Source organism: Jatropha curcas, chromosome 9 (assembly GCF_041381405.1).
Source record: "Jatropha curcas cultivar XTBG-Jc1 chromosome 9, XTBG_Jcur_1.0, whole genome shotgun sequence".
In the NCBI taxonomy this organism is placed as follows: domain Eukaryota; kingdom Viridiplantae; phylum Streptophyta; class Magnoliopsida; order Malpighiales; family Euphorbiaceae; genus Jatropha; species Jatropha curcas.
In genome coordinates, this window is record NC_143159.1 from 10,861,256 (window position 1) to 10,883,720 (window position 22,465).

General features: G+C 33.4%; 1 protein-coding gene and 1 long non-coding RNA gene across 2 annotated transcripts; both read left to right on the forward strand.

Annotated features, from left to right (window-relative positions):
• The first annotated feature begins 7,040 nt into the window (after window positions 1-7,040).
• LOC149493620 (uncharacterized) lies at window positions 7,041-9,143 on the forward strand. The gene is made up of 3 exons (XR_016322402.1): window positions 7,041-7,319; window positions 7,457-7,536; window positions 9,015-9,143. It is a non-coding gene; the product is annotated as an uncharacterized LOC149493620 (long non-coding RNA).
• A 6,527-nt stretch (window positions 9,144-15,670) lies between these two features.
• Window positions 15,671-21,824, forward strand: PDE338 (Nucleic acid-binding proteins superfamily). Its single transcript, XM_089726395.1, has 8 exons — window positions 15,671-16,821; window positions 17,070-17,144; window positions 17,234-17,305; window positions 18,943-19,023; window positions 19,164-19,261; window positions 19,977-20,102; window positions 21,051-21,099; window positions 21,200-21,824. The coding sequence occupies exons 1-8, from the start codon at window positions 15,841-15,843 to the stop codon at window positions 21,362-21,364; spliced, it is 1,647 nt and encodes a 548-aa protein (XP_089582521.1). The 5' UTR covers window positions 15,671-15,840; the 3' UTR covers window positions 21,365-21,824.
• Window positions 21,825-22,465: the final 641 nt, after the last annotated feature.

A 22,465-nucleotide genomic window follows, 5' to 3' on the forward strand; every position in this document is an offset into this window, starting at 1 on the left:
ACATCTAAAATTAGATAGAAACAAGGTGCAACCATACATTGGAATTCAGTGCTTAGTTCTCATGATTGAAATGAAAGGGAACTTCAGATGGTGAGAATGCACCTGACACATGACTTTAAGGGATATTTTTCTTTGCACTTGATTGTTACGACCAAATATCCATTTCACGAGACTCCTGTTATCTGGGACAGGTGGCTATTTGACAGAGTTTCCATTCCTATCAAACACAATAGCTGATAGGTGTTATTTTTCTAGTATTTTTAATATAGTTTTTATTAGGATTTTTAGTATTTTTAATTACTTTAATTAGTTTTTATTTATGTTTTTGTTCAAAGCTTCCTTGAATCATATTTTACTTGATCTTGAGGAATTTTATAGAATTTTTATAGAAAATCAGCCAAAAATGCAGAAAAGACTGTACCCAAGCCGTGCCAGATAGCATGCCCGTGCTGAAGACCAGATTTTGCATTGGGCCGAGAATGTCAGTTCCAGCCCATACCGCTTGTATGGACCTGCATGAGATCCTTTTCTGATATACCAAACAAGTTTAAATCCTATTTAGACGCTGGGAGAGTCCTAATTTGGAAGAAATACAAAGCCTAAATAGTTTCCTATCTTCAAAAGATTTCTTACTCAATAAAGATTCACTTTCCTAAACGAACACGAAGATATTCCAGAAAGTCTATATAAATAGAGACACTAGCCATAGTCAAGAGGATCCATTCATTGTATATTCCATCTTTTGTTCTATTATTTTCTCTCTCTCTCCAAAACTTAAAGTATTCAAGATTTGTGTCAAGATTCAAGGAAGCCGCCCAAGCCAATCATTAACTAGTTTTTATTTCTAAACTCTTTCCTTGTTTTATTTTCAATATTCAAGTTGATTATGAGAATATTTACAAGTTTAATTGAGTTTTATTTAATTACTATGTTGAACGAAAACTCTCATACTAGGGATTTAATGTAGCTTAATTTTGATTCCAATTTATAATATTAGATTTGCTTTTCCTTGTTCATGATATAATTTATTATTGAACTTAATGCTTCCTGGCAGAGTTTCTCCCCTGGATTGATTTATTTCATTAATCACTATCGGGAGAAGGGTTTTTGATATGAATAGGGTAATAAATTACATGAGAATAATAAATTGATGCAGAAGTTATATGGTTTGACTCATGGGGGGTTTTCATAAATTAATGACCTTAGGTTATGAATTCATAAACAAACCATAAAACTTAATGGTTTAATTCATGTTTGATTGCGCTATTGGAAGATAGGTAATTAGACCGAATTAAAATAGCTAACAAAACATCGGAAGAGCTTGTTAGTGATTTTAGGGTTGTTTCCCCTACTTGAATAATTAAAATTGATTAACGAGCTAATAAAATAAATTGGATAGAACTAAGTGAAGTCAAAATCCTTAGTAGCTTTAAATCCCTTGATTTCTTTTCTTTAAATATTGTTGCTTGATTTCTCTTTGTTCTCTTTTATTTGTTTAATTTAATTTCTTAAAATAATTCCCCTTATTTCTGTTTAAATAATAATAGGTTAACATAATTTTGGTACTTGGTATACAATCCCTGTGGATATGATACTCTTCTCATTCTATATTACTTGTTACGATTTCGTACACTTGTGAAAATCACTGTCAATAGCGTTCAAGTGGTAAGAGCAAATAAACACTATGGAAATCTCATAGTCAGACCTAACTCTGAAATGGTCAAATATTTCATCCATTCCTTCTAAAAGGACAATAAGACCACGGTCAATATCAGTCTCAATTTTAACAGGCCAAGATCCATCCAACTGATAATTCAATCTTTGTTTTAATGTGTTTCCCATATGTCTTGGAGAAACGTTGTGTCAATTCCTGAACATGGGTAAAATAATACAATTTAAGAATTGTAATGAAACCATGGTTCACAGTCCCAACTTATGATTATGGAAAAGGAAATTTTAAGGAAACAATGCATAACAATTGTCCTTGCTGCAGATCCTCGTTAGTCACACTCATTATGCAACTTAGTCCGTCCATTCTCTACTGATAAAGGATAAGCCATAATTTCAAAATCATGCAAAGAAACTTTTTTTTTTTTTCATTTATCAATTTATGATGTAGGATTTATTGTATTCATACCAAATCTCATATTAGTTTCATTCTTTAATATACTTGATTTGAACCCTAGAATAAAAATTTCTTGTGAATCTAAGACTTGCGTATTCCAGATTTTAGAAAATAAGAATGATAGAGACCACATGTTATGAAGATAAAGCTCCATAGTAATGAATGAATCAAAAGTTGAAAGAAGATTACATGATTGAAATCCCATGGGTTTGAAGAATAAAAACACAAAACTCAAATAAAATCTCCTGTATCCCAATAGTATTAAGTTTCAAATATTTTTAGGGTTCAATGAGATTATAGTAGAAATAGATTCTGTTACCCAATAAGGAAAACACATATAAGTGGATTTCTTACCTCATGCAAATACAACAAAAAAAAGAAACTTGAGTAGGCTAGATCACTTAACTCACTTGCTATCCTCGCTTGCTATAGTAGTCTTGTAGACTATGGCTTTGTCGATATGAGACGCTGCCGACTTCGATTTAGATAAGGAGAAGCAACAGTCGTTTAATTAAATTAATTGTGGCTTTTATACTCTTTGGCTGTGCAAGTATGGTTTTGTTGTTAACAAAAGCCATTTACAAAAAAAGTCCCTCATTAAACCTGATGAGGGAAATGTACACCGTGGGTATTATTGCCAAATCCCATTAGTTTCAATCATGTGTTGGCGTGCCTTCATATTAACCTCATCAATTGGATTTCTAGGTCTATTTGATAACCCTCAATATCACCTAGTCTTATGATAAACCATATAGTCAGTAAAGCATCACATTCTGTATATGCTTGGTTAAATGTACATATAGTTATATCTAAATATGTAAATAAGTCGACTGATCTAATATATATAGAAACTCATTATAATATAATAAAATTATAGACATTATGTGGAAAGTATTATTAAAAAAAGTAATTATTGAAGTATGGTCATAAATGATTAATTACTAACATCCATTTCATAACCACTCTATACATATAAGTCATTGTTACAATGTCTGCAAAATCAATGCATTGTGATTACTGGTTTTCATGGTTTCAATACTGGAAAAAATGAACTGAAGGCTAACATGTTACTTCATTATATTCCATGTCATGTCACTGCAGTCTATATGCATTAATACGAATTTGGTTCTAGTTGAATTAGTTAAAATTTGATCATATATGACGGCGTAATTATGCGTCCATATGGAAGGTTATGGTCAAATGATTTATATATTACCATTCGTCTAATATATTCAAATTCAGTAACTAGGTTATGGTTGTATGAAAATTTAGTTCTTATATTGAAGTACTTAATATGCAACTTTGTTCATAGATGACCAATCTTGTTAGGCAAGTATCATAAATTAGGTTATAGAAGACTAATCCTGAAATGGGTAAATATGGTAATTTTTCAAATTCAATATGAGATAATGGTTTTTTTGGAAAAAAAAAACTAATCGCAATGTTGACATATAATTCGAATAATTTGCATGGCATGTCTCCTTTGGCAGTAAAACACACAAAATCGACAGATTTGATGGGCTTTTATACTTAGTGTCATAAACAAAACTTGAGTAGTATATCAAATTACATTATTAGCGGGACTACTATACAATGAACGTGCATTTTATAGTAGTTAATTTATGGTGACTTAAGTCATAGAAGACAATTACTATAACATATTCAAATTCGTTTGATGAATTAATTATTGTGTAAAAGAAAAATTCAGTTCGAGGTTATTTGGATGCTAAGTGTCAAATTTAAGTCATTTGTTGACTAATTATGTATTAAGCTCGATAATTACATGATTAACTGACAAAAAAAAAAAAAAAAATACCCCGCACGCCCATTGGTCAATAGGATAGGACCTTAATGCTACGCAACTACTTCTGCTTCCCACGGGTCCTTCTCCCCCTCTATAAAACCCATTCCACATTTAACCACTCTCTCCATCTCTTTAACCCTATAAATATTTTCCCAAACTCAGCTGAAAGCGTACATCTCTAAACAATCGACGACCGTATTTATCATAATAAGGCTATGGAGGATACTATCATGAGAAACGTCTACGGTAAGACAATCATCTCTGGCATCATGGTATGTTTAGTTTACATTTGGACGCTAAGCTAACATATCCATTTATGTTTTAATGGCCTGCTGATAAAATGTTATTTTTCATCTATTACCATCTTGTTGCTATAGATGCATAACTGCCATTATAATAACCCCCCTTTCATCACCATCAATAACCATAATCCTTTGTTCATTGGAAGTGGATTCTATTGATTTGGATTAAGCACTCAACTTTAATAGAATCGACAGTGTACAGGTTACAGACACCGACAGGAAGCTCATGGGGGGTACAGATAACCAAAGCACTGGGTGGTGCATGTTTAGGAGAAGGAATGGTAGAATTCTTGCTAGACAATAAGGTCAGGGTTGGTTATATCTTAAAAATGCGCTATGAGTTCCCATTTGATATTCATGTCACCATTCAAACCCTGCCAAGCAACAACTAAAGTATCCAAACTCAACAACCCTCACTTTACATCAAATCTAATGCAAGGTAATGATAAGTAAGAAACTCGTTGCTAGCTAAAGCAACCCAGTAATTCCCTAGAAAAAATTGATACTCAAAATATCGTTGCATCAATTTATGAATAGCCCATTACCATATTTCATATTTCTACTTTCTACCATAAAGTTAATTAATTTTGAATTGATGAAATGCCCTAAAAATACATTGTTGTTGCGAGAATGTAAAACTCATCCAATCGCTAAAAGGAATTAGGTGCAATATGAGACGTATCCAAATTTTGTTGTATATAAGCAAGTTGCAGAATATGGTAATCCAAGTAACTAATTCACAAAATGTTTATTTAGAGATTTGTTAATTTATGTAAAAATTAAAGTGTTGGGATTTGTTAATTCATTGTTAATTCATTTAAATGTGACTGCAATCAAGAGGATTCTCGAGTGAAGCCAGCACCCTGGAGATTCCAATCCACTTTAAACAAAGTTTATTAGCATTATAAAGTGGTTAGTAATACCACGATCTATAACTAATCCATTAGCTCCATAATATTTTGTTGGTTATTTATAATTTGTATGTTGATCATCAATGCTTTTTTTTTCCCCAAACCATGTGTAGTACATGTCAATAGAAGCAACAATTACAAGTTTGGGAATGGTGACCATTGTCTTATATCTTAAGAAATTAGGGGACAAAGAGGAGGGAACACAGGTTGGATACAACATTCCAGCTTGTATGAGAAATGGTGGTGCAAATGGGTACGTTGTCGGCATTATGAATAGATGGTATGAATTCATAGATACCAATGGGTTAAAGTAGGGGGATGTTTGCTAGTTCAACAAATCAGGGCCAAATGTGCTTTATGTGTCTACTCGTTGTGGCCAGCAGCACCTATTTTGAATAACTTATCATGCTATTATTTGTATCATTATAAGTCTTCATATATATGGACATTATAACGGACAGATTTCATGTTTTTTTGTCAATAGCATTACCTCTTCATAAATGTGGACATTATAAGAGACTGATTGCATATTTTTGGTCAATGTTATACTATCCTTATTTTGCTCATTATCTCTCTCTTACGCCCTTTACCTTGCTATGAAGAGGTCAATGTGTAATTATGGTCACTATTTTGTCAAATGTATGATTTTGTTGCTTTTCTGCATGTAAATTATAAACGTATATACTGTATTCATTTTTTCATCGCATCCACACTTTCTTTGATTTTTTTTCGAAGATTAGTGCACCCATGTCGCCTTTGGTATTCATAACTCAGAAAATATGATCCTATAATTGCCTTAACGAAAATGTCTGCAAATTGCAGCCCATACTAAAAAAGATAAATCCTTTACAAGTTTAGGATGTATCAGCTATCAAAACAGAAATTTTTACAGGTTTGAAGCCATTGTATTACAGCATGTGACAATAGATTACACCTTCGCAGATTGCTGCAAATCTAGTCAACATTAAGTTAGAGTAGGACAGGTTTTATAATACACATATTGAGATTAGTAGATTAGCTAAATCAATTATACTGTTAGAGGTTGTAAATAAGCTTCTATTTAAGTGGTTATATAAGTAGTTTTCTATTATGTGGTTAGAACTAATATTCGCCATTCAGATTGCTGTGGTGATGCTTCCAAACCTAATATATGCTAATATGAGAAAACAGAACTAGTCCAACCCAATACAATCCTCATTCAAATCCCAATCAATGCCTGCAGAACTAACACTATGTATAGCACCACCATTCACACTGCCATGGATGCCATTTATACTACTTCCCAGAGTTAAGAAATCAGTCCATCGCCTTCATTAACATCCCCTAGCACTTCGCTATAAGCCATTTCCCTATCTATGGTTGACTCTTGCAAAAGAAACCAACAATGCAAATAGATACATTTCAATAAGTCTCCTATGAAATGAAATTCAGCAACTCATCAGCAACCAATTTGTAGGGAGTCTCACTTGTGATGCAGTACCTCATTGCCGCCTCCTCGCCTGCCTCTTCTATGCCTCCCACCTCCACGTGTACCCCTGCATCGTCCTGTAACAGACTGATTTTCTTTTAGTGTCGGTAATAGTGATTTACCGGTCTGTGAATAGTACCATCGGTCCGGGACTTGGTATTATTTTAGTCCGGAAAAATTACTATGCATAGTTAATATTTTATTTACTATTTTTGGAGCATGTTTGCATGATTTAGGTGGGTAGAAAATATTTAATTAATATTTTTGGAAAGTTTATGTATTAAATGCATAATATTTCTAGTGTGGTATATTAAGAAATAAATGAGGAATTATTTTAGTGGAGTTCATTTAATTAATTGGTGGAGTTAAATAAGAAGTAGAAGAGATTTATTTGAGGAATATTTAGAGCCATTGGATGAGATTACTTAGGACTTGATCTTAGCCACACATTTGACATGAAATTTGGAAGTCAAATTTGACTTTGGCACTTAAAGTAACACCACAACACTTTTTGTTTTCTTCTCTTCTCTTCTCCACGCCATTTCCATCTTCTTCCTTCTTCTTTCATTTTCTTCATTTTCTTACCTCCAAATTTACCACCAAACTAGCTAATTAAACCATAGATTAGTACTTAATCCTTAAGAATTAAGAAGTAGAAGTTGAGTTTGGTGATTAAAAGCAAAGAGAAGTGAAGTTACCATTGAAGCAAGTAAGTTGTGGTTTTTGAGTTTTGTGAATTGTTAAGTAGAATTCATGGTTTAGACATGTTATTGATGCATTAAATCATGCTCCAACTATTTCTTTTGTCAAGTTTTGCTTGTAATGTTGATTTTTCATGCTTTGAAGAGGTTGGAGAACCATCCTCAAAGGGGAAAAAGAAAGCCAAGGAGTAAGGCTTTCCAAGCTTATTCAAGCTTGTTAATAAGGTTAGTGCAATCATAATTTCACTTGTTTAAGTTGTTTTTACATGGTTAGGGTTTTGAATATATTTTGGGAACTTTGTATGTTTTGTTGAAATTGCTGAATTTTAATGTGAGATGTGTTCTACCGTGGGATTGAAACTCATTTTCGACCCCTTTATGCTTCCCATCTGTTTCTGACTTCTTCATGAAAGTTGTAGCTCTATTTCTCAGCTTTCCAAAACATATTCTTATGTCTAATTCCAATACTTGTAGCTCAACTTATGATTTAAATACCAAAACTGGTTCTGTTATGATGTCTTACCTGTCTATCCGAAATGATTGTCCATTTTGACCACTCAAATGGCAAAATAACGTTTTATGTTCTTCATAAAAGTTATAGCTTTACTTCTTATCTTTCCAACCCATCCTCTTGTGTCCAAATTGGATATACATAACTCAACTTATGGCTGAAACACCCAAACTGACTCTGTTGTGTCGGGCCACATGCATTACTAAATTGAGTGCCCATTTTGACCACTATACTGACAAGATTAGGTTCTGAGTTCTTCATAAAAGTTGTTTCCCTGTGTCTTGATAATTCTCTCGTTCTGGACTGGTTTCATTTGAGTGTTTGGTGAAGTAGTAATTCAAGAAACATTGGACTTGGTTCTGCTGAATCAGGTCTGATCTGTTGGTTTGTGTTCTGAGCTTTTTTTTGCTATCTTACTGTGTGATCTGGGCTGTGATCCCTTCTGAAAATTTGTATAATTTTTTCTTAGCTTTCTAATGAACCTGATTTCATTCAATTTGGAGACCCATAAGTCAACTTATGTGTTAAAAACCCTGCAAAGGTCAAGTTTATAAAAATGCTGAAAAGTTCTTGATTTATGTACTTTTATACTATCTTAAGTATATATACATCTATAGTGTTTTGAGTAAAAATTTTGAACTGATGAATACTAAATGAAGAGGTTTTGACTAAGAATTATTGCTTTTGTGAAAGAATGATTTTGATTTGGGCTTTACTATGCATGATTGAGACGTGGTATGATGAGATGGATTTTCTTATTGTGAAGCTATGATCATATGCTAGGGTTATCAGCCCTTATAAATAGGCGGACGCGCTTATTTGTGTGATGGGGTGGTGCTTTCATAGGCCACGGTGGTGCTTTCATAGGCCACGGTGGTGCTTTCATAGGCCACGAGTATGTGATGGGGGTGGCGCTAATATAGGCCACGATCAAATCTGCTTATGTTCATTCTGCATGAGTACGAGCCTCAACAAAAAATGAAATTTTATTGTTGCTATAAAAGAATGAAGACATATTTGTATTTATAATCTTCTCATTGCTTTCAAAGTATTTGAATTAAATGAATGCGATTTCGGTATTTATATAGTTGAGTAATTTCAGATTTGACTTGGCTTTTCTATTTAATTTAATTGTTGGTTATTTAGCACCACTGAGTCTTTCACTCAGCGCGTTGATTTTTATCACGCGCAGGTTAGGAGCGGAGGGTGTTCTTCAAGACCAGAGGACAAGCATCATAGTAGAGATCACATTTTGGGTAGGATATTTTGTAAATGGTGATTTTTGGCATGTATATAAAGATTGTATTATGGAGGTTGTATATAATAAGTTTATAATGCATTAAGAGTTATGATTATTGAAGGAAATAACATCTTATTATATTTTTGGTGTATGATGATTATATATTCCTTGAAAGGAATGTGTTTAGACTATGATGCGTATGTTGATGGATATTTAGAAGTGCTTGTGGTATGTTATGTTGAATTGGGGTTTTGGGGTTTGGAGAAAATTGGAAGTGTGTATATTTTCTTTGTGTGGCAAGTTAATTTTTAGGGGAAACTCTTGCGAAATTTTCGTAGGAATTTCCTTAAATATTATTTTCGTTAACAAAAAAAAAAAAAAACAAAACAAAATGTTAATTACTTGCCTCCTTATGAAAATTTAACCACTTCTAATTTGTGATCTAACTTTAATAAGTGACATAAGACGGTGCTCCGGCACCGATTGTGGCATCCGCCGTCTGGTTCTTCGGGATTGGCCAGTGGGTGTTACACGTCCTCGCATATTCATTTCTTTGTGAGACCTATATTGATTCATGCGTGGTTTTCCCCTTCAAAAAATATCTTTGTGTGGCTCCTGGGAACGTCCTTCCGCTTCCTTCTAAACAAGTATTCATTAACAAGCCTAATATCTTTCTCAATCAAAACATGGAATATGTGGCAACATAGTGATTCCTTCATTTCAAACTTCTTGCAGTTACATTTTAGGTACTGCCACTACTCGGTGTACTTAACTTCATAAACCAATTGAGTCACGTACCAATCATTCACTATAAATCTTCCCTTAATGTTGATAATTGTCACTCTGGGTTGGTCCTCATTTAGTCCTTCTTCTCCCTCGGCATGGGGAATCATAGTGCGGTAAAGAGTGCGCTCAATCTCATCTTCGACTTTCTTGAACATCTCATTCGTGAAAGCTTTCTATAACTGTTTGACAAAGAGAAAGTTACATTTTTGAATAATAACATTGTATCTGACTTATTGTCACGCCTGACTCCAACCACCAGAGGAATTATTCGGTTTGGATCATGCCAGCTCCATCCAATACTAGATTGGCAAGACCCCCACGATTTTGTCGGGCAGGTGAAATGGGAAACTTCCAAAGAGGTCACCCATCCTAGGATTTCCATTAAATGAGCACACTTAACCCTAGAGTTCTTACAACTCTCCAAGCCATTCCACTAAAAGGTGCCTCTGATGATTAGTTTTTCCCTTTTCGATACATGATTTGATTCATTTTTATGTCCCACATTCCACTGCCCATAGCTAGCCTGCCATCCTAGAAGCTAGCCAAGAGCTTTGCTTTACCCGCCCTCTTAGGATCGGTTTGTGGGGTCGAGATGTCACAGGCCCACCAGCTTCCGCTTGGTTCGTCCTCAAACTATAGACCTACTAGAGGGGGTCCAACTCTGATACCAATTGTCACGCCCGAATTCAATCACCAGAGAAATTGTCCGCTTTGGTCTTGCTAATCCAGTATGGGATGGAATTGGCTTGATCAAAAGCGGACAATTCTTCTGGTAGTTGGAGTCAGGCGTGACACTTATGCTCCTTCTGGAACTCCTTCTTCGCTTTTTCTCGAATTACTATCTCGTACTGTTTGACGAACTACTTCAGTGTACTGCAAGAGTTCACGTAGCCATCGAAGTAAGAGTGCATGCTCTCGCTTCATTATGTCGAAAGCATGCCTTCCCATAACCATCCACTAAGGTATATTATAACCATTTGTCTCTTTCAAAATACAACTTCATCAACCATTCATTCCTCTACAACCAATATTTCTTCACAAACCTCACCTAGTTAGTGTCGAACATTTTGAATTGTTAAGCTACCGTATATTACGCCTAAAACTCTTTGCGCGACTCTATGTGATTTGAAATGAACCTGAACTTCTCGAGCACTTTATAAAGTATATGCCACAAATAGTACCTATTATATTGTTCATCAGAATCATTTTATGATACATAACAGCGCCAAAATGAAAATTAATGACTGCTTCCATATATGGATGATAACTTATTAAACATCTAATACTTTTACTTGTGAATGGTCTTCGACATGAATTCCTTTATTGCACGCCTGATGCTCTCGCATTAGTCAGTCATAATGCATGTCAGATGATTACCTCCCATTGCAAAATTCAAGTTTCAAACAACCATTTGAAACTTGATCAATTTTTATGTGGCAGTAGGGCACAACCAAAAAGAATGGAGTGCCTGTGATGATTAATCCCGAGCCAGGTTTTAAATGACATCCTATATCCGTTCACCAAGTAGGCGGTATCAAAACACACAACATCATGAAACTCTTCATGAGTAGCTCTTCCGCATGTATGAATCCAAATAACATTTGATAGTCTACCATCTCCATCCATTCTCATTAAATGGAAAAAATTAGAATATTTCTTTGCATCTTTAGAAAGACCCTATCAATTGCTTCAGCATCTTTTTGTTCTAGCCTTAGCCTCCTAGTAGCCTTAATGTAGTTTATGCAATCTTTCACAAGGCAAGGCATGTTCTCTGGACCACCGGCTTGAACTGTGAGAAATTTTATGCTCTTGCACAGCCAGATTCTGCATATATCGTTTGCTTCCAAAACTCTCTTCATATTGGGTGATTCTGCCTATGGGACGGCATCATCCTAAACGTGGAAGGATCCATATCATGGTTATGGCCCCTTACGATTTTCTTCACCTCCCATAGGTCATATTTGTTTACAGAGGCATATACCCTCGCAGGACAGTCCACCCTCTTACTAAACCTCTCTGCCTTCAATTTTCTACCTTTGTAGCAAGCAATAACGTAATACCTATATATCCCTCCGACACCCTTTATCCCTTAGCAATGCCAAAACCTTTGCATTTGCCATGCCACTGCTAAAATTCGTAGAGCCTATCCTGTGTGAGGAGAACCATTGCCTCCTTCGACCCTTCATCAATATTATCGGTTATCAAACCATTGTCACCACCGTCGCATTCCTCCAGCAAGACTGAGTTCAAAACATTTTCAATGTTTTCGTCATACATCGTCTGGGAATCCAATACATTTTTTGTGTCTTCAATTATGTCATTCCTAATATCGTCCGGATTTTCACTATTAATGGATACGTTCTCATAACTATTACTATCGTTGCCAAACAGTTCCTGCATCAACGTCCTATGATTGTCGTGAGCAGCTCCTTCAGTCAAACAATTTTCATAAGATGCATGGCCTTCCGCTTCTTGCATTATTATCAAACCTCCTTTGCTGCTTTAATCAACCATATAATCCATCAGGGCATGCGATGCATTGGCTTCTAAAATAAGGATGGATCTATTTAATAGTCACCAAGGTCTATGTATTTAAGGGTGGATTTTATTGATAATGGTGCGAAATTGAAAATCTTTTCTGTTTATTGGCTATGATATGGGCCATAAACCCAAGGCCCCATAAATATTCATTGCCAACTATTAGATATGCTTTCTTCCTCTATATTCTCTTCAAGTCCATGTTAAAAATAGCCCAGCAATAACCCAAATTAACTGGCCTTTAACTTCTTAGCCCAGTAAATTGGCCCTTCATCATTAGTTCAACCTAGGATTTAAAGATGGGTGCATGCAATCCACCTATCCATTCAGCATCTAATCTTTTCAAGCACCTTGCTCTGCATGCCACGTGTGCTGCAATATTTTAATGTGCAAAAAGTGTAAAATCTTCGTTCACATTATTCAACACAAGAAATCATTGCAGTTTTTCCTCCTATATTGCACCATTTTTCGCCCTAATGCAAGAAGGGGTATTGCTTGAATTGAACACCACGAGATTTTTATTGTGCCAGGCTCAACTTGAGTAAAACATTTTTATTGTTGTAATATTATGCCACCTAAATAATATATCTATAATACCCTAAGTATATACAATATTTATAAGTGTGTGTTTTTAGGCTCAAGTGACCTTCTTGGCATGTGCTTTAATTATTTCTCTTAACTCCTATAATTCTGAGCTTCTTACCTAGGCCTAATTTTTAGGCTAATGTCCACCGTTATTTTTAGCATCCAAAAGCTAATTTTAATATAAAGGTAAATGTCCTTAATAAAAAAGAAAAAGAAGAAAAATATATTGTTTATTGGTATTCATTCCGCTTATACTATAAATCTTACTAATATCATAATTGAGTGTGATAATTTTGAAGCTGTTCAGCTCATAGAAGGTGTTCTTGAACCCCCCAACTGCTTTGAGATCATTATTTTTTCGCATTAAGCAATTTTTCCAATTTGATTTTATCTCAAATATTAATCACATTTATAGAAAAGCAAATATGTGTTTTGATTGTTTGTCAAATGGTATTTCTTCTTTAGCTTATAGAATTCAAGTTCTTGAACACCCTTTTCTGATTTATTGTCTTTGCTCAGTCATGATGTTTATGGTGTTGCTACTCTTCGTATTGTTTCTAGCTAGTATTGTTTAACTCTCTTTTTTACCAAAAAAAAAAAAAAAAAGTTTCACAGCTTGTTTAAACTAAACTCAATTTTTGTTTAAGAAAAATGAAATTTTATTTTATAGATTTTAATAATAATAAACTATATTTAAGATAAAAATAATTTTAATATTTTTAAATCAGTTAAACAAAAGATTAAATAATTTTTAATAGTGTAATAATAATATTTTATTCTTATGTAAACTATATTTTTTATTAGTCAAAAAGGTTAAAAATTAATTTTTTTTAGCGAAAATTAAGTGGAAAATAAAACAATTTCAAATTGATGCTCTATCCATAAAAACATAAAAGAAAAGAGATGGAGAATTATATTACAAACTTAAATCAGTTATAATCTCTATATATAACAAAGTATTTTTATTTTTTATTTTTTTAAAGTAGGAATTTCATTAAAAGAAAAGAGAATATAAATATGAACCCAGTCCCCATATTTTGCATAAGGAGCTTAAATATAAACCACTTAATAAAGAATAAAAAACTTTAGTTTCATTTGAGAGATTTAATCGAGTTGACATAACTATAAACTTGTACTATCAGAGATAAGCACGATCCATTTGATAGTGATTTACAACCTCTATTTAGCTTTAGGGACTTTTAACAAGCCTAATTTGATAATCTTCAAAATAACAAGTTAGTACAGACAAAACCATTGTGAAAGTGACGACAATAACCTCAAAAAAAGATTAATCAAAACTCAAATTCTATCAAAATAAATAAATCTAAAAGCATATCCCCAAAATCTATTAAAATAAATAGATATGAGATATTTACTCTCAAAATCAAAATTTTCTTAAGTTTACCAAATAATGATAGCGACTCTACAAAACCTTTCTATGAACTTAACCAAATAAGTGTTTTGATCCCATTTAGTAGATTGGATCCATGTTTTTGACCATGTTTCCACATTTTGATTTTATGGTTGTGTTAATACTTGAAAATTTCTCTTCTTTCTCTCTTTGGAATCTTTTTGGATTCTAAGCCTCCCTTTTCCTAATTAACTTTTTCTTAAATTAATTTTTAGTTTTTAAATTAATTAATTTTCATTAAATTAATTAATTTCCTCCTCCCAAATTTTTTTAAAATTAATTTGGCCTGTTCTAGCAAATCAAGATGGAATTGAGATCCAACTGTATCGTTCAAGCAATATCCAAACTCTCCAAGATCCCTAAGACTAAGGTATTATTTCTTGAATGCACTCTATATCTCTCTTCTTCTATTCTACAAATCTACCTTGTGGAAACATGATAAATAAATGTTAAAATTAACCGATAGAACTACATGATTCTGATCCCGATCTGACTATGGATCTACCAGATATATAGACAAATTTAGGAATTTAACCAAATCAACTAAAACCCATTCTCCTTTTCCATCTTCTTTTCATTATTTTGTTTGATTATTATTATTTATCGTTGTTGGAAAATGTGTGATGTAACATAGAATCTCCATCAATGAGTCATAATTGATATTCCCGACTTTATTTATTTGGATTAATTGGTTTTATTTTTATTTTTATCTAGAGATGTGCGATTATGTTAGAATCCTTATCAAGAAATTAGAGACAATACTCCCTAATTTAATTTAATTTTGCTTTATTTATTATTGATTTGTGTCTATAATGTTTTTTTTTTATGTGCTCATGCATTATTTATATGTTCATGCATTATATAAATTATTCATAAAAATTTTTTTCAATAAATCTCGTTTTAATTTTAAGTCAAATAATTTATTATTTTTATACAAAAAATCTATTCCCCAAATTCTCGTTAGTTCGAATTTTAGTGCATTTTTGCATTGGTAAAATTTTTTGAGTTAAATTGAAATTTTTCTTTAAGTTTTTCCCTAATAATTAAATCTAAGTTGGTGACTTTTTTCTTGAAATGCAAATCCGATTAAATTGGTTGTTTTTCCGTATTGTTCTAATCTAAATGAGTTTAATTCGAATGGTGCTCGAGTGAGATTTTACAGGTGGAAGGACTATTATTTGCATAGCTTCGAAGACCCATTAGGTAATCCAAACCCAAGATGGTTGGGCCCGCGAAGCTAGGTGGACAGAGACTAGAAAATTAGGCTACGCATGTCTATGGAGTCCAATGTAGAAAATGAGGCTGAGCATGTCTATGGATAGAAAAGAAGAACTGGCAGAAGAAACTAAAACGAGGCAACACGATAAAACAGCTCTGCGTGCAGGAAAAATCTAACCACCAGATTGAAATAAAGGGAGAGTTAGCTCATGAGGTGCACTCTGCAAAGTATAACCAGAAATGCTAATCCTTCTTCAACCTTGTAAGTCTCCATCTCTCCTTTTTACGTGCAATAACAAACTCCTAAAATCTTCGAGTTTTCATTTTTTCCCTACTATTGGCTCACTCAAAAAACCGTCGTTTTCTAAGAATTTTTCACTTAGGAGAAGTACCCATGTCTCATTTTGCTCTCAAAATGACAACTTTAATGATTTTTCAAATACCCAGTTGACTGAGAAGCTACAAAATGATAGAATTCAAGGGAATGAAGAACTTGAATTGCTAAATAAGCCATCTCCAGTAGTTGATAGTGGGTTAGGTGTAGAAATTGATAAAGAATCAAGTATCCAGTTCACGGAGAAGCTACAAAATGATAGAATTCAAGAGAACGAAGAACTTGAATTGCTAAATAAGCCATCTCCAGTAGTTATAGATAATGGGTTAGGTGTAGAAATTGATAAAGAATCTAAGGGATCTGAAAAGGATGAGGCCTTGGCCCCTTTTTTGAAGTTCTTTAAGCCTAGAAATTCGTTAGAAGTAAAAAAAGAAGAGGAAGATGGCTTGGGTGTACTAGACGGGAAGAATAATGTGAATAATGAAGATAAGGAAGGTAAGAAAGTTAATGTGGACTACTATGAACCAAAACCTGGTGATTTTGTTGTAGGTGTTGTGGTTTCGGGTAATGAGAACAAGCTTGATGTGAATGTTGGGGCAGATTTGTTGGGTACAATGTTGACCAAAGAGGTGTTGCCTCTGTATGACAGAGAAATGGAATATTTATTATGTGATGTAAAGAAGGATGCGGAGGGGTTTATGGTTCAAGGAAAAATGGGAATTGTTAAGGATGAGGCTACAGTGAGTGGGGGAACAGGGCCAGGAAGACCTGTTGTGGAGACTGGAACCATACTGTTTGCAGAGGTTCTCGGGAGGACCCTGAGTGGCCGGCCATTACTTTCAACTAGACGTTTATTCCGGCGGATAGCTTGGCATCGACTGAGGCAGGTTCTTTTCTTGCTTATTTCTTTTGCACTTTTTGGGTTTTGTTACTTTTGCTCAGAGATATGAGTTTGTGGATAAATTCTTTTTCTTTTGTCCTTCAAATCTCTTTTATGGGAATATGCTATCATTTATGTCATATGCTATGCATACATTTCCTTTCAACGTTTTAGCTATCAACATTTTTGGAATTAGAGTTTCAAAATTGACATTGAATATTGAGATTCCTTTTGACATTTTACTTTGGTAGTCAGATAAAAGAACTGAATGAGCCAATTGAGGTCAAAATTACGGAGTGGAATACTGGTGGCCTGCTTACAAGAATTGAGGTTTGTGTTTTTTTTTTTAATGTGACTGAGTTTTGTGTGTTTGGCCATCACATGTCAATGGTATCAGTTTTTAGAGTTGAATTTTGCAGGGATTGCGGGCTTTCCTACCAAAGGCTGAGTTAATGAACAGAGTGAAAAATTTCAAGGAGCTGAAAGAAAATGTAAATTGTGATTCTGAAAAGAATATTATTTTCAGCTCAGTAAATATTTTGTTATCTAGTATAATGCATTTTATCATCTGATAGTTGTTGCCATCATGTATGAATTACAAAATCTCATGCCCATCATGTATGAATTATAAAAACTCAGGCTTGCATAACCTTAAAATCTGTCAAATGCAAAATCTTTTTCTGCTAGAATTGCACTTATTTCATTCTTTAAAATAAATAAGAAATCACTTATGGGATAATCTTCTTTTGTTTCATCATTGCAATCTTTCGGTGAAGGCCTAATTAGTTTTCAATTTATTTGTAGCATATATGTCACTGTGGAAGGTCTTTCTAAGACTTCCTTCTCAGAATCATTTTGCCAGGATATTTGAAGCCATGTGTTTGCTTGTTGTTGGTCAAGGCACATAGGGAAGTAAATTATCCAATGTAAGGCAATGGTGCACCATACTGACTGTAGTTGCAACAAAATGAAATAGAAAACACTATAAACTGAATCATCAGGCAAAATGCCTCTAATCTATTATTTTCAATCATTGTCTTCTCTCATCACCTTGATCGTCATTCCCTTTGTCTACCCTCTAGCATTTTTCTCTTTAAGAAAAACCACATTTTCTTGGTAGAATATTCATTTGTATTCCTTGCACATGTCTATCATATTACATTTATCCTCCTTTTGTTAATAATTGATGTAGAACCCCATATTTTGTTAATATATGCCGAACTTTGTGTCTGAACATGTGGACAGAAATCGGAAAATAATATTGGATTGTTATGGTGGCGTATAAACAGAAAAACATTGTGCTAAATACTTCTCTTTCCAAAAATTAATTACGATTTTTGATCTTGAGATGTTATTTTATTCTGCTTCTTTTTCTATAAGCCAACCCCTGTACCTGGATTACTGTTCCCCTTATTACTCTTTGAATAAGGATTACTCTTGTTCCCTGAATTAAATTTCACTTTGATTAAGGAGTTCCCCTCATTAAGTTTTGTTTTTTTTTTTCTTTATCAAGAATTAGAAACAAATGTGAAGCTGCAAAAAAAAAGCGTAACAGAAAAGGATATACAAATGTAATAATAAGAGATTTTATTGTGTAAAGATAATAAAAAGTATATAATTTTTCTGTGATCTAAAACTTATTGTCATGTCAATGCAATATCAGCATTTTTTTAATGTTGATGTCTAGAAGCAAATGCTGTTATTTTTTTGTATTTTCTATAACTATGCTGTATTTCTTAAAGTTTCATATCTTGATTCTTGAAAATTCGGATACACATGTAAAAGTAAAGAGGTCAGGATATTTTGAGTTTTTCATTTAAACTGAATTGCTCATATTCAACTCATAATAGTTGCTGTAAAAGCACCCCTTTATGGATTTTCTACTTAGAACTTGGTGAAGTGATTCAGCACCCCTGAATGGATTGCACGCTCAAGCAAAATGGTCAACTAAGTGACTAAAGCCTAGGCCCTGACATGTTGACTATACTCCTAACCTACAGTTTAAAGATTTTGTATTTTATGATTTTTGTTTTGCCTGCTATGTGCTTTATGTTCTTGAGGATTCAATGTTGCTGCTTCTTCTCCCCCTCATTTTCCTCTAAAAGTTCTCTGTTTCTTAATGTTGTAGGTGGGCCGCCGAATGTATGTACTGATCACTCGAATAAATGAGACTAACAATGATCTAATACTGAGTGAAAGAGAAGCTTGGGTTAGTTTCCATGTGGCATTGTGTTTTATATTTTCTCCTTTTGTTGGCTTGGACATTCATTCAGTTTTTGCTCATTCCTGTTTCCCTTTTTTTTTTTTTTTTTGGCATAAAAGGTTTGCTAACTCTGTAGACGATTGCAGGAAATGTTAAACCTTCGGGAGGGAACACTTCATGAAGGAACTGTTAAGAAAATTTTTCCCTATGGAGCTCAAGTAAGAATTGGTGACACTAACCGGAGGTGGGTGTAGAATATACTTTTGTTGGCAAAATTGTCTTATTCTGTGCTGATTCTACTCATACTACTTTCTTGATTTGTGGGATGAGCACTTGTCTATATGTGTTCTGCAAATTCTTTCCAAAATATTGTGCAACAAATAAATGGAGAAGGATGGTGTTGATGTAGGAGATGGGACAAAAATGATACTGAACGAATATGGATTGGGGTGGACTTGGAATCATTTTTTCTTTGTTGGAATGCTCTTGTACAAATGTTATTTTTCTTGAAATTTCTTCAAGATATGATTGATAGAGGGAGTAGAGATTACAGGCACAAAAATGATACTGATACAGGGAGGATACATGACATAACTTTTGTGCTATGTTGATCTTATTATCATCCATTATGCTGAGAATAAGATCTGTAAAGGCTCGATCTACTTGTTAGTTAAGCAATTGGCAACATAGTGTTTTTTATATGCTCCTTTTGAGCATTCATATATTTGATTTTTTTTTTTTCCAAAATACTTGTAGAAAATTTCAAGCTTTTGTGGTTGTTTAAATATATTTATTCCTTTCTTCTTTTGTTCATAATATTATATATAAGATGTAAGATAAGCAAAGGATTTTCATTCTCTGAATATCAACTATAAGTTGACTTAATGTCTCACTTCTCTGTTCTTCTGTATCTGGCCCATTGGTACAAAAGTTTCCTAAACTTTGTTGATGCATTTCAGTGGGTTGCTGCATATATCAAACATCACTCGAACCCGAGTTACTGCCGTCAGTGATGTACTTGAAATTGACGAGAAGGTTAAAGTCCTCGTTGTGAAGTCAATGTTCCCTGATAAAATTGCACTGAGGTAATTGAAGGCTCAATTACTCTTGTTTTCATTTGATGCCTCAAGTTTATTTACAATCCAGTCCAACAATTTTTTTGGATTCTTAGGAGATATCAACATATACAAGAATCTATATTTATCCTTTTTAAGTGTTTGTATATGTAAAAAGGCTAAGAAAAGAACATGAAATTGATTCTATATAATTTGTCTAATATCATTATATCATAGACTGAATTGGCTATGTATAATTTTGTAATGCCTCTGGAAATAAATTTGCTCATTCATCCTAGTAAGAAATTTCTTTCAACCATCTATGCAAAAACAATATTCCTAGCTAATGAGGTGATGAAGGTTGTTTCTGTTTGTATCATAATGAGTGTTTACTTGTGGAACTAGAACATCAAAGAGTAATTTTAGAGATTTGAACTGCCAAGAAAAAATTTTTCTTTTAAGTTGTACCATTTACCTAGTCACTAGATTCTCCAGTTGATATAATTTATTTCCTCTGTTTTCCTATATGATGGTGATGGGTTTTAGTTCCCAACCAAAATTAGTGAAACTATATATTTCAGTAGTGCCAGGGATCCAATTTGTTAAATGAGCCCATCTGAAATCCCAAATTACTATGATCATGCCTGCTATTAAATTTCCAACTACATAACTTGCATTCTTACTAGCCTACCTTTTGCATTGGCTTATTTTATTTTTGTCTTTCTGTTCATCAACAATGTTAGGATTAATTGACTGCACAAGTGCTTGTATGCATGCCCAAAGAAAAAGAGTTGCAGTGATGTTTTTTTTTATGCTTTCTTTTGGGAGGAAAAGTAGAGAGGAACCAGATGGACTTTTACTTGATGAAACTTCTTTGAGATTGGATAATATATGAAAATATTGTTACCTATAAATTCGTCTGATGCCAGATAGGTACCTGAAAGGCTGCAACTGATAATTTTTTATTCTGGCATGCAGTATTGCAGACCTCGAAAGTGAGCCTGGCCTATTTATATCAAACAAAGAGGTGCAATTGTTTTTTCTGGTTTATTTTCCTCTCCTATTTGGTGTCTCATATTTATTTAAGTTCAAGTGCTGTTGAATAAGTTCTGTGTGATTATGTACAGAAAGTATTCGCCGAGGCAGAAGAGATGGCAAAGAAGTATAGGCAAATGCTACCTGTTGTTTTAGCCACTCGTAAGTCCGGATCCACTCTAAGTAATGCCTTACCTTTTGATAGTGAAGAAATTATGTATGCAAATTGGAAATGGTTCAAATTTGAAAGAGATTAAGGGAATTTACTGATCTAATGCTAAGCTGTTGTATCATAATTTGGAGGAGGGAAACTCATCCCTCGTTCCTCTCTCCGTCAAAACCAAAATTGGCCCTACCAAGAGAAAAAGGAAAGATCTTTAGGGCCCTTTTTCACTGTGCAACTATTGCATTATCCATTTGGAAAATTCACAATTGCATATGATTGGTAATCACAGGCTGGATGCGAGTTCTGTCCAGATGTTCTACACAATGTGCAGTATTATGCATAAAATCTTCTACACAATTTGATAAATTCAATTCTTTGACATGCATGCGACTTGTTTTTCGTTCTGGTGTCTGTCGCTGACCAGAGTTTTAAAGTAGTATTTATATTTATTTTTCCTCTTGCCATCTTTTAAGGTATAACTTCTCATGTACATGGAACTGGCACAACTGAATTTTCTCTTCAGTTTAATTTACTGCAATTTTCCCCTTCAATTATGATTGGTGTGTGTTTAGCATTGCTATTGCTAATAGCATATGTTGAGTCAAAAGTTAAAAAGAATTTTTTTTTTTTGGACTAAAAAGATAATAGATTCTTGCAAATGTGATTTTTATGTGCCGAAATTTGATTTTGGGAAAATTTAAATCTGAAACTTTTTGAAAATCAATTTCGGATCTATAAATTGTAAAAAGTTACATCTTGTTAGGCATGACCACGGTTCTTGAAATGTAGGTTAGTATTTCAAAACAATTGGTTCTTGTTACAAAAATGGAGGAATTACAACCGAAGCATTCTTAGGTGGTGTTTAAGATAGTTTGGAAACTGTTGGTTTTTGTGCTGTTTTGATTTGAAAGTGAAATTAGATAATCTTTTTAAAATTTTTTATTTTTTTTCTATTTTTGTAGATTTGAATGAATAATAATAATTGAAAAGGACGAAAATAGTTTAATAAAAAGTGTTGATATTTATTTTAAAATATTATAATTTAATAAAAAGAGCAATATTTTGAGAGTTTATTTAAAAATATATCATTCGTGGTTTTAAATCGAAATTATCGGTTTTAAACTAAAACCCTGGGTTTCAATTTTTAAAACTGAAAAATTGGAATCAAATTGTAAAAGTACGGTTTTGGTTA

Bases quoted from the DNA above. Each gene is read 5' to 3' on its own strand.
- PDE338 (XM_089726395.1), top strand. From the start codon at position 15,841: ATGCTAATCCTTCTTCAACCTTGTAAGTCTCCATCTCTCCTTTTTACG. The intron at 19,262-19,976 runs GTGGGTGTAGAA...GATGCATTTCAG, and splicing joins ATTGGTGACACTAACCGGAG to TGGGTTGCTGCATATATCAA. The intron at 21,100-21,199 runs GTGCAATTGTTT...GATTATGTACAG, and splicing joins TATTTATATCAAACAAAGAG to AAAGTATTCGCCGAGGCAGA.